The 13,432-nt window shown below is 37.4% G+C and overlaps 2 protein-coding genes across 2 annotated transcripts; both read right to left on the bottom strand.

Moving 5' to 3' along the window:
• Positions 1-4,048: 4,048 nt before the first annotated feature.
• Positions 4,049-5,650, bottom strand: LOC113295468 (cytochrome P450 76A1-like). Its single transcript, XM_026543805.1, has 2 exons — positions 4,775-5,650; positions 4,049-4,690 (listed from the first exon to the last, which is right to left on the bottom strand). The coding sequence occupies exons 1-2, from the start codon at positions 5,648-5,650 to the stop codon at positions 4,049-4,051; spliced, it is 1,518 nt and encodes a 505-aa protein (XP_026399590.1).
• A 429-nt stretch (positions 5,651-6,079) lies between these two features.
• On the bottom strand, positions 6,080-9,808 carry LOC113298940. The gene is made up of 3 exons (XM_026547839.1): positions 9,612-9,808; positions 8,184-8,782; positions 6,080-7,357 (listed from the first exon to the last, which is right to left on the bottom strand). The coding sequence occupies exons 2-3, from the start codon at positions 8,722-8,724 to the stop codon at positions 6,291-6,293; spliced, it is 1,608 nt and encodes a 535-aa protein (XP_026403624.1). The 5' UTR covers positions 8,725-8,782; positions 9,612-9,808; the 3' UTR covers positions 6,080-6,290.
• Between the last annotated feature and the right edge of the window lie 3,624 nt (positions 9,809-13,432).

Genomic DNA, 13,432 nt, shown 5'->3' with positions numbered 1-13,432 from the left:
AGATTTATCTTCAAATAGTCAGAACTTATTTTAAAGGAAGATGAAGTTGATGTTGAGCCTAAGAGAAGTAAAATAATTAGACTTGAGACTTCTTATGAAACCGACTTCATAACATGCCTAGCTTAGTCTGAGCCACAGACTTGTAAAGAAGCCTTAATATCTACTGAAACCCCATTCTGGTAAGAAGCTTCATTTAGTGAAATGGACTCAGTCCGTTGGAACCAGACTTGGGAGCTTGCTAGTTTACCTCCAGGTTGTAAGACCATGGGATGTAAATGAGTCTTTAAGAGGAAACGATAGGTAGATGAAACTGTGGAAAAATATTAAGCTAAGTTGGTAGCTAAAGGCTATAAACTAAAAGAAGGTGTAGATTTCCTTGATTCTAATTCAATTGTGACGGAAATTACTTCCGTTGAGATACTAATTGTTATTGCTGCCATAAAGAACGTAGAGATACATCAGATGGATGTTAAGACAGCTTTTTCTAAAACCGTGAATTAGGTAAAGAAATTTACATAGATCAACCTGAAGACTTTGTAGTGAAAGGTTGTGAATACAAAGTTTGTAATTTGAAAAATCTTTGTATGGTTTTCAAATAAGCACGTAAACAGTGACATGAAAATTTAATCATGTGATAATGGATAGTGGATTTAAATTAATGAATCTGACAAGTATGTCTACAAGTAACTTGTTAAGGATGTCTGTGTAATTGTATGCTTGTATGTTGATGATATGCTTGATACAAACATAGATGTGATCAATTCCACTAAAAACATGCACTGAATGAGAACATTGACTTGAAAGACTTGGGCCCTTTTGATGTAATCTTAGGGATGAGGATTAGAAGATAATCAAACATTTATAAGTCTTAGTCGTTCTCATTATGTTGAGTTGTGCTTAAGAGATACAATCAGTCTGATTGTAAACCTGCTTGTACTTCGTGATTATTCTTGTAGTCTCAAGAAAAATAAGGGTAGTGGAGTATCTTAACTTGAATACTCAAAAGTTATAGGATGTCTGATGAATTTAATGAACTGTAAGAGTCCAGACATTGCCTATATTGTGAGTAAGTTAAGTGGATATAATTAGTCCAGAGCAAGAGAATTCAGATGCACTGAGTAGAGTATTATGGTACCTAAAATACTCTTTTGATTTATGAAAGGTATCTTGTTGTCCTTGGGACTTTATGATGCAAACTGGATAGTTGACTCAGGAGTCTAAGTCTACGAGTGGATATGGTTTCACTCTAACATGTGGGTTTGTTGTTGGAAGATTTCCAAACAAACATATCGCTCAATTCATTATGGAATCTGAGAGTATTGCGTTAGATAAAGCATGAGAGGGGGCCGAGTGCCTAAGATGCTTTTTAGAAGACATTCCTCTTTGGCATAGGCCTGTGCCAGCTATATCTATACATTGTGTTAGCCAATCTATAATAGTTAAAGCTAAGAAATAACTAATCTCAATCGGCGTTATTTCCATTGATTAAAAGTCCAAGGAGAATATCGCGCAATCTTTGACGAAAGGTTTGTACAAAGAGATAGTTAAAAATGCATCGAGGGGGTTGGGGCTTAAGCTCATATATTAAACTTCCATGAAGGATACTCAACCTTGCTGACTGGAGATCCCATGATCAAGGTTTCGAATGAGACAACTAATTTGTGGTGGGTAAAGGTAAACACTATCAGAGATTTTCATTCTCTGTCCCTTCCCTATGGTGTAGACGTGATAGTGTGACTGCATGTGGAGGATGACTTTTTAATAAGTCTTAATGAGTTCTATAGTTTCAATTTAAGATTGAAGTGGGGTGTAGCAGTAACACTCTTTATGGAAACTCACCTATCTGAATGAGGAAGTGGGTCGCTTCCTGTGAGAATATGAGCTGATTCTCTAGAGCATTCTGAGAAACAGGATACGTCCAGGGCCAAAACGGACAAAACGGCACGAGCTTGGCAGCAATCTTGGAGATATCACCCGTGGTTGTTATCACGAATTACATCAAATGCTAGCAGTTCAAGACATAGTTCACTGTCTCTAGCAAGTAATTCTGGTAATATCTCACTAAGCAAAGGTTCAAGACCTCATGGACACCTCTGCCTAAAATGGTATTTCCTGCTTTTTTATGTGATTTTCATTTTGATGGTTTTGGTATTACTGGAACTTAGGACCTAAAGGTCACTAAGGGTTCACTAGTTCATGCTTTTTCACTTTGGTGAAAGATACCTATAGTCTCACCATGTGAGAACTAAAGATGAAAGCTCTCAATACTATTATGATTTATGCAATCCATAGTATGACCCTGGGGTCAACACACTTTTGTGTGAGGGAGAGGACGTAGAAATGACTAGTATGATTTCAACACTTGCACGATCAGTCTGTTTGGATCGTGAGGTTGGGATGTTTATTTACCAAGATCTATCTGTGTTTTCATGTTTTATTGAGTTTTCATTCATGTGGGGGATTGTTGGAAAACGATTAATAAAAAAATAATTTTTTAAAGTTTTAATAAAAAATTATAATTTATTGTTTTATTTTGTGAATGAAACTTTTTAGTCCCACATCGTGGAGTTTCCAATTTTTAGTAGTTTTAAGAAACTATATAAACCTTTTAGTCCCACATCGGGGAGTTTTTCTTCTTAAGTTGTATTTGTCAATTATATAAAGAATTTCACTACTTTTGTAAAATCTACGGGAAAGGGGTTGCTCTATATTTTAGAGGGACCCCTAAGGGAAAATATTTTATAGCGGTTTTTAAGCATTCACGATTTTCCTTAACGGTTTTTTCGGAGTTGCCAAGCTCAAGTTGAGCATCTACTACATATGCTAGTAGTAGGTGTATTAGGGTGTTTTATCCTGGAGATATCCGTCCTGTGAGGGCTATAGCATCACTCTTGAGTGTAGCCGGGCGTTAATGTCTTAAGGACAGCGTGTTGAACACGTGACTCACTCTATTTTCCAAAGTTTTTCCTTGTTGCTGTTGCGGAGATACGGGGAGCTTGTTCGTTTCGTCAAAGCAATCACTTCCATTATAAAGGAGCTAAGTATCAATAACTTTTGCTTATTTGATTTTTCTTTGTTTTTGATTATTGCACCCAACAAATCGTTCTATGGTTGTGAGACTCCGACTAAGCCTTACCTCTTAGGTTGGGTAAAAATACATCGTATAAAGTAATAAACAATGAGGAAAAAAATAGCAGGCTTACTATGGATTGATCCTGCTCCATGTTCTGGTGCGCTTTTTCTAATGTTGTTATGCTTTGGATATGACCGGAAAGAGAATTAACTATTAAAAATAACAACTCAAGTCTTAAACAACTTACTTTGTTCACCATCGGACCATCGGTAGACATCTTCTTAAGCGTGTGCAATTCTAGGAAACCAACGGCAACGGTGTTACAAAACTTGAAAAAAATGCTGCAATTGCATAAATTTATTACTGGCCAAAATCTATAAAGATATTTTCAGAGTAAATTCATAGCAAACTCGTACAGATTGAGAGTTAAGAAATTTGTCCCTGGGATGTGCTGTCAAATAGTTGGAGTGCAACTTGTGAACTTTTATTTACAGTGAAACACCTAGATAAAAATCAACCAAAAACCATTCGATAACAAACATCTTCAAGATTGTTAACCAACTTCTTATGATTGAAATATGATATCTGATTAGAATTACAGCTGTCCACATAGCCAAGGTGAGCTTTTGGGTAGGATTAGGATTAGCTGCGCCGGGATTGATATATGGGGTTGTAGTGCTGACATCAACTTAAGTTAGAAATCTTTTTAGGCTACACCGTTTAGTTAGAATCCGGCAGAGTGAAGGTTAGGGGTTAACCTGCAGAAATAAAGTTAAGAGGGCCGAGGCATAATCTTTACCGTCCAAATTTCAGGATGATCTGGACCGCATAATCTTTACCGTCCAAATTTCAGGATGATCTGGACCGCTCTTTCACCCACATACATGCACACAACCTTTCCTTAGAAGATTGATATAATAATTCTTTATTTATTTATTTATTTTGTATGAGTTCTGCGAACCCTGAGCGATAATCTTAAACACTAGCCACTGCGAAACCCTTTCTGGGGGTAACCAATCTTGGTACTGCCTTCAAGGGAATGGCTTTACGCAATGTGATGCCCATCCTTTCTCCCAAGTCTACAGTATCAGGTGTTATGCCATTCTCAAGAACCCATTCAAAAGATTGGACAAGTGATCCTAAGGCCAGTGGTAGCATTTGTTGAGTCATTGAGATTCCTGGACAAATACGCCTCCCTGCTCCAAATGGTATAAACTCGAAATTCTGTCCACGGTAATCCAGATTAGAACTCAAGAACCGTTCTGGTTTGAACAACAAATGATCAGCACCCCAAACACTTGGGTCCCTTCCCATTCCCCAGATATTCACCAACACCATGGTGTCTTTGGGTATCCGATATCCCATCAACTCGGTGTCTGTAACAGCAATCCGAGGTGCCAGTAATGGTGCAGCAGGATGTAATCTCAGTGCCTCTTTGATTACTGCGTTTAGATAGGGTAGATCTTTTATGTCATTCTCTTCAAGTTTCCTGTCGTGGCCTATAACTTGAGAAATCTCAGCTTTGGCCTTCTTCATTGTCTCTGGATTGCGGAGGAGTTCTGTCATTGCCCATTCTATTGTCGTGCTTGTCGTCTCTGTTGCTCCCATAAATAATTCCTGCATGATAACCACAACAAGTGTTAGTCATGAATTCTATGAAGGGAAAACAAACGTTTGTCTATCAGTCAGGGTAACACGCACCAAAATAAAGACAGTGAGATTTGCATCTGAAATTTTAGTTGGTCCATCCTTCCCATTGCCTTCAAATTCCATCAAGACATCCAAGAAATCCGTCTTTTTCTTCTCCGTTTTCGTGTTGTGTGCGAGTTCTATGTTCCTGTCCATGTCCTTTGTCACGCATCGCCTTTCCTCGATGAATGAACCAATGATCTGAAGAATTTGTGCCTGCTTCTCTCCAATCCTCTTTTTCAAACCTTGCGGGTCTAACCAACGCAAAGAAGGGAAGAAATCAGCTGAATTTGGTTTTACTGCGAGCTCCGTAAGCTCAGCATTGAAGTTAAAGAAATCATTTCCTACAGTGGAGTCTGGATCCACAAGGTCATCTCGAGAGAAAACGATGCTACCCATGACGTTGAAGCATGTGGCATAAACATACCGTGCCACCTCAACGCCGCCGCCGCTTCCAGTCTCTTTTGCCTCATTTGTTATCCACTCTAGCATCTTGTCCACACATTTCCTGCGTAAAGGTGCAGTTCCATTAATGCTTTTGCGGGAGAAAAGTTCGCTTGCGCATAGTCTTCTCAGCATTCGCCAATACGAACCATAGTCTCCCAGCGAAATGGTGGATTTGTAAGTGTCGCGAATTTTCATAGCCTCGTTTATGTAACGGTTGCAGAAAGAGTGATCATGGTTTTTGAACATTTCCATTGTGGCCTCTACTGAAGACACAACAAGAGTATCAAGAGAACCCAAGCGTAACCAAATCAGCGGTCCATACTTATGTTTATGGTTGGCTAATTTTTGATGTGGCATGGTTCCTAAATCGAAGAGGTTGCCGACAACTGGCCAACCTGGAGGCCCTGGAGGTAACCTACCGGTGGTGGTGATTCTGGCCATCCTTTGCCGCCATAGGAGAATCAAAGTAACCACTGCCATAGACAAGGCTGTGTACACCAAGGACATTTGGTTTGCGGTTGTTCCAGACATGAAACTTGGTTTCTCTACCAAGCAAGTCAAATTTTCTAGGGCAATTTATAATCAAGTATCTTGTCTTGGTACATGTACTTGGAACATAAATATCGATAATTACCACAACACAAAATTGATTTTGATTTTGAATTTGGATTTTGATTTTTGTTTCTGGAGATGCGTCGGCCACCGGAATGTACAAGGACAATACTTTTTGGAATGAACATGGACACCTGGATGTATTAGTTTTGTTTGTAGTGTCCACCTGAACCATCACCCTGGCGTCCAAAGAAATTAGCTGGCTCAGACCTGTTTAAGAAATGAGAACTGAAGGGTTCTGATGCCTTTACGAAAGTATGAAATTGCACTGCAGGTTTACTTATGTAGAGTTCGTACTCGTACTTTTGCAGCAAAGAGCACAAAAACATTTTAAAATATTTGTTATATGAGTTCAACCCTAACATCAACCAGAATTGTGAAACAAAAAAAACTTGGGTTAGGAACTAAATGCTACCAATTTACACCACTGATGCTAGAGATTTAGCTACCTGAATGAATACCTAGTCAATTAAGCACGCCCTTCGACCATGTCTGTTAGCTGGATAAGATTGTCAACAAGACTTCCTAGAACTTCGATCAGATCATCAGCTTGTCGCCTTGCCGTTTCCGTTTGCAGCATTCCAGGATTCCTTGGTTCGTTCAAGTCAATGTCCTTAGGGTTGAGGTCTCCTCTCAATATGGCATGTATAAGTTCCACATCCGCACGTGTTTTTTGAGTCATCTCTATTACCTTGCTTTTAGGGCGACCTACCCTTTTCTGCACATCCACTTTTGTACTCTTGCCGTTTTCCTCAGCTGTTTCAGTTTCCTTGCCTTTCTGCTCAGACGTTGTATCTGTTGACTTTCTTTTAAGCCCACTTACTCTACCTTTCTGTACTGCTGTTTCTATTACCTTACCTTCCTGCTCCGCCCCTACTGTTCTCTCTCCTTTCTGTTCAGCTGATTCTGTTACCTTGGTTTTAGGCCGACCGAACCTTTGTTTCTGCAGTGCCGCTTCTGTTACTTTACCTTCTTCTTCAGCCGTTTCTGTTACCTTGGTTTTAGGCCGACCAAACCTGCGTTTCTGTACCGTCTCTTCTATCGCCTTGCCTTCTTTTTCATTACCTTCTTCTTCAGCCGTTTCTGTTACCTTGGTTTTAGGCCGACCAAACCTGTGTTTCTGTACCGTCTCTTCTATCGCCTTGCCTTCTTCTTCAATAACTTCTTCTTCAGCCGTTTCTGTTACCTTGGTTTTAGGCCGACCAAACCTGTGTTTCGGTACCGTCTCTTCTATCGCTTTGCCTTCTTCTTCAGCCGGTTGTTTTATACCTCCAATCTGTTCAGTCGCTTCTGTTACATCTCCATTATGTTCGGTCGTTTCTGTTATCTTTACTTTAGGTCGACCTACCCTGCCTTTCTTAACAGTCTCTTCTGCAACAATACTTTCATTTTCAGCAGTTTCAACTACGTTGCCTTCCGGTTCAACCGATACTGTTATCTTGCCTTGCTCCTTGGCTGTTTCAGTTATCTTGCTTTTAGGCGGACCCCTCTTGCTCTTCTGACGACCTTGTGTTGAACCACTTTGTTTCTTCAAATCTGAAATACCAAAATGAACTGTAATTAATTTGAAAAATTAACATTGACAAGAAATATAAACACAGTTTCAAGAATTTATATTCCAGCTAATGCTGATTCTGGAGAATTCAAGTCAGCTGCATAGCTAATTCATAATCATTGTACACTGTAACATGCATAGAGGCTGGGATGAAAAAATTCCTTGTACTCTTCAGATAATTTTTGCATACAAGCACCTTTACTGAAACACTTCTACTTATCAGAACACTTCAATGGTTATGAGACATGTGATCACTGGAACAAGAAATAACCTACCTTATAACTTTACAGACATTGGAATATGTCCACAACGAACTGATTGAAATCTCTAATCATCTAATCAAGGTCCACATCGCTGTCATGAACCAACTTTGTCATAAAAGTTTTCAGCTCCAAACTTTGAAGACTCCTGGATGAGTTTCAGCCTAAATCTTATGATAGAGGAACGCTGTACTTCTTTAAGTAGAGTGCTTTTGAGTATCAAAATTTGTGATTCTCAGCTTTAACAAAACTATGTAAATTTGCATATACTCAGTCCAAGTATGGGACTAAATTCTAGCAAGCTAGTGCACATAGCATAAAAAACAGGAGGTTTCCCACTAAGCATATGAAGAATGCACAAATCGGAAACAATTCCTACATTATTCTCTGAATAGTGGGCAATCAGAAAATCGGGAACATTATATAGATAGATTAACTTATCTAATTGGTAGTGCAGACAAATTAACAAACTGATATATTTTTATGATAGACAAATAAAAAATATTTAAAGCTATCAAATTAATTTTGCAAAACACTAAACTCGTACCTGAAATAGTAATATCATTTAGCTTTTCAACTTCTGCCTCTGATTCACTGCCACCATGGTCTGACTCCGATTGATACCCTTGTAACTTTAAACTCTCATCGAGGCACTTAAACAGTTCAGCATCAAAGGAAATCGGAAGTTCATGTTCCATTTTCCTCTCCTTCTCCAAAGACCAATATGAAACAAGGCCACGCTTAGATTCCCAGTCCTTGATTTTTTTGTAGTCAACAAGTAATGACTCCCACTTTCTGTGGCATTGGTCTGATGATCTACCAACACCCAGAGCCGTGCATTTATCAGATATCATTTTCCATTTCTGAATAGAAGGCAAAGCTCTAGAGAAAGCTGCGTCAATAGCAACAGTTTCTGTCACAAGAGTGACCAGTTCTTCTGTAGTCCAGTCAGCAGCAAGACGTGAACGGGTAATTCGAGAACTTACAACCTGTGAATTACTGCCGCGCTTTCTAGACCCCCGTCTCAGTTTTTGCTTTTCTGGAGTTTCAAAAGTTTGTGGATCCCCAGCTTGTTCAGTTTCTTTCATTGTAATTATTTGATATGAACCAGAACTTTGTACGTTTCTTGTATTGAGTTGAGATTCACTGCAAAACGAAGCCGGTAAGCCAAAATAAGGAAACAAAACAAAGACAAATCCAAAAGAACATTGCATAACTACAATTGAGACTACTCGAAGCAAATCATAAAAGGAATGCCCGTTAATCAACAGATTACATATTTCCCAAAAAAAGGCAAGAGAGCTACAATTCACTACAGATATTACATCTGCATTGTAATATGCATGGAAAAATATATGAATTGCACATACATTCAGGCAATGATAGATATAATCCAGATGAGTAATTAGGCAGTCGGATTAGAATCAATGTCTATATACAACTGATGCTTATATGGAAACAAAGAACATTCATAAACTTCATAATCTATAATGTCATTTAAGCCAAAAAGCTACACAGAACAGGTGACAATATGCATTCAAACAAATCAATGGTACCGACGAAGCAGGTATAGGTCATTGGGCAAGTGCCCCCCTAGCTGATGGCACACTAAGTTTTTTCTAACCACTATTATTAAGCCCATTGGGATTCACAGGGAAAACAAAACTAGCATTCAGAAAACCTAGCGCCAAGAACAAGTAACGGATTTTGCCTATTTTCAACAAATTTAGCTCGTTACATAAATTAATCAAACAGATGTACATTCTGAGAAAGGAACAATCTTGAAGGGTTCTGAATAAAGATAGGTTAAAATTCAAGAAACCCTTTTTTTCTGGTTACTGAGAATTGATGTTACGAATCTAAAATTCCTTCAAAACTAACAAATCATAATCTATGAAATTAAATTAACAAACTTGAAATTTAGCAAGTAATGAAAGGAGCTGAAAAAAGATTGAAAGTTTTTTGACGTTATTACCTTAAATTAAAACAGTGAATGTAGAAGGAGAGAATCAAAGATTTGTCTTTGGGATTGAATGAACAAGGAATAAGAATCTAGGGTTTTCGTCTGTGCATCGAAGGTTTCTAATCTCTGTCTCCCTTTCTGAACTCTGTGTTGATCTTTTAACTTCTGTGTTTCTTTCAGTTCTACAATTTGGGGACTTTTTTTTTTTTGTTAATCGAGTTTAATGTTTAAGATAGACTTCGTTTAGTTAAAACACGTGATAAAGTCTCTGGACCAGAAATACTCAGAATTGCTAAAGGCGGGCACACCATTAGTGGGGCTAGTACCATTTCATAAAAAAACAAAAATATTAGTACAAGAGATCTTGATTGTTGGATCACTAATGTGGTACACGCTCTGTTAATGTTGGTATCTTAGCAATCATGGAAATACTTAACATTTCCTGCAGTGTGCTTTTTAAGTTATTGTTTTGAGAAATAAATTAACCCGGGAATTAGGGGCTTGTGGAGGCGTTATATCCGAGAGGGTGAGCATGGTCCAGATTGGAACGGTATCTGAATACTAACCGCGAATACCTCTGTAGTGCGAGATCCAATGGATTTATTTATTCTTTTGCACATATTAAATCTGTGGAAGAACTAGGGCTGCACAAGACCCGCCCACGATACCCAAACCCACCCGTACCCGTTAAGTCCGTGGGTTTTTAATCCATACCCGCCCGTTGTGGGTGCGGGGTTGGTTATGAAAAAAAAAAACCGTTGTCTGTGGGTGCGAGGTTGGTTTAAGCCAATACCCGCCCATACCCGCCCAAAAAACCCTTAGATTATATACCATTAGATAAAACTAATCCTATTCGTCCATTATAAAACCCTAATACTAGTAGATAGGATAACTGATAACCCTCATGGGAAAATTAGGCTCAGGCCCCACCCATGGGTAACCCATAATATGAGGCCCTTAATTAAAAGAAGTTTAAACCTAGGTCCCGAATTATTAAAAGACCTTATGAATATTGTCAAGCCCATAATTAAATAAAATTTAAATCTAGGCCCAAAATTATTAAATCTAGGCCCCGAATTATTAAAGTACAGTGTGAATGTGTAAACATAAGTTACACATGCATATGGCATGTGTATCCAGAAGTTACACATCCTTATGGCATGTGTAATGCAAAGTTACACTTGTATATATATGCAAAAAATAGACATCAAAAAAAGAACATAAAAAAAAAATACATGTATTACTTTAATATTCATTTACAACAATTTTTTAGCATGTGTAACTAGAATTTACACACGCATTTGTCTAGCGTAATCGAGAGTTACATATGCATCTATCTAGTGTAATTGAGAGTTACACATGCATCTATGTAGTGTAATTGAGGGTAATATTAATAATCAACACCTGCAGATTGACACACCAATCCAAAACATCAATTGATCTTCATATTCTTCTCTGTCATCTCAAGTCTTACGCAATCATACCTCCTAACTCATCTGCTCAGAGAGGATAGCCTGTAAAGAGATGAATAAATCAATATTTATGAATGGAAAGACTGATTGGTATTCCAGTATCAGACCAGAACATAAAAAAATATGAATGCATGACATAAGATATACAAATCTTAAGTTTTACACATATAATTACCACATGTAACTAGCAGTTACACATTCAATTGGCATGTGTAACTCGCAGTTACACATCCAATTGGCATGTGTAACTAGCAGTTACACGATTTCAGAATTTTGACATTTTTGCAGCCTAGTTAGATCGAACTAGCTAACAAGAGAAATCACAAAACATAAGAATGTTCATAACATGAACCTAACCCTAACTTTATTGAACCTGTGTTTACCATGTCAGTCGCCGTGTCGATGCACAAACATGTATACCCTTCTATATAGTAAAATATTTGACCATAATTGTTATACCAGTGCTCATTCTGTATAGTAAGTAAAATCCAAGCTTTGATTCAACAATCAAAGAATCATGGCAACATCATTATATGAAAGAAGGAAAAGCATGAGCAGAAGAAAGATAACTATACAAGTAAAATCCCATATTTTCACCAATCAAAAATTGATTATCTGTATAAAAAAGGTCTGCGATCATGAAATATAACAAGCAGTGAAGAACTAATAAAAAGAATTAAGGTTCAATAACTTAACAGATCAAGTAAGATCCACCACCATCACTATTGTAAGAGGGGAATGAAGTAGCTGAACTAGAAATACAAGCTGAAATAATCATTCAAGAACAAAAAGTAAATTCAGATTTTGGTCAACAAGCAAAAGTTAACAAATTTGAAATCAAGATAACGAAATCAAGATAAAACTGCTCTAAAAAACTACATCAAAATCAGTATGTGTAAGTAAAAGTTACACATCTAATTAGCATGTGTAACTACAAATTACACATCTGTTTAGCTTGTGTAACTAGAAGTTACACATCTGATTAGCATGTGTAACTAAAAATTACACATCTATTTAACTTGTGTAACTAGAATTTACACATGTAGAAGTTACATACCGACCCCATGATCACAGACCAACGTATTATGTTGTTTGTGCAGTTGTTCCATCAAACTTACCAATCGGTGTCTTCATATCACTTTCTTCTTTATTTCAGACCTCTCTCCTAAATCTTTCAATGAAACAAAAAGTTCACGCCTAGAATATATGACAGAAAACTTTAACCATTAGTGTTGCACCCCTCACAACGCATCAAATGATGCAAAACTCAAGTACCAACCTATAAGTTAAAAGTTAAATTTTCAGATAATACACAAGCTTTAGAAAATATAGAACATAGAGAACTGTAAAAATTAAACCACTCCCTTGCGCACCAAGTGGCCATAACACCAGTGTGAATCCTTGGAAGATCCATGAAGATTTGTGCCATTCCGAATCTCCACTTCCATCAGTTATGTAAATCCATCTTAGGTATATTGCGTTACTACTTAAGCCCAATAAATCCAAATTCACAAACCAGGACACAAAATCTACACACTTGAAACGTAAAACAAAAATATACTTAGCAGGTACACATGCAATGACTTGTGTAAACGGTAGTTACACATCCATATGGCTTGTGTAAACTGTAGTTACACATCCATATGGCTTATGTAATAAGAAGTTACATATCCACTTGGCTAGTGTAATATGCAGTTACACATCCATATACTTAGCAGTACTCAAATTCATGACTTTAGAGATACATAATTATTAACGTTATTGTTTCCTATTGACAGGTAAATTTTGAAAGAATTACCCAAACTACTTGTTAAGGTTGTGTGCAACAGCAATTGCAGCCTTGACTCATCTATATCTCTTGCTGAAGTCAATCCTTGACACGTTATAGAAATGCAACTGGAACTTGTCTTCTGGCAGATTCGCTGCGACCACGCAGTAGGCTACAAAATTCAGAAAACATAAGAAACCAACAAGATTAAAGAGATGTATCAATCAAAAAAGCTTAAGAAGATAATGAATTATATGAGTTCATTAAACTTCAATATCAATTCACAGATGTTTTACGAGAGCTTCTGGTTCTATGAGTGAGTTCAGGTTGCAGAGATCTCAGGATTCAGAGTTACACATGCATCCTACTTATGTAATTAGGAGTTACACAAGCATATAAAATGTTTAAGTAGAAGTTACACATGCATCCTACTTGTGTAATTAGGAGTTACACAAGCATATAACATGTGTAACTTCTAGGTACACATGCATCCTACTTGTGTAATGTGAATAAAGAATTGAAGTTATCTAACTGAATACCAATACCAGTAAAACATTCATCTGGCTCATATCAAGCTTAATATATATATATAT

This window comes from Papaver somniferum, chromosome 7, assembly GCF_003573695.1.
Source record: "Papaver somniferum cultivar HN1 chromosome 7, ASM357369v1, whole genome shotgun sequence".
NCBI classification, from domain to species: Eukaryota; Viridiplantae; Streptophyta; class Magnoliopsida; order Ranunculales; family Papaveraceae; genus Papaver; species Papaver somniferum.
Note: the sequence above shows the minus strand (reverse complement) of the source record. Positions and strands in the feature narration are given on the sequence as shown.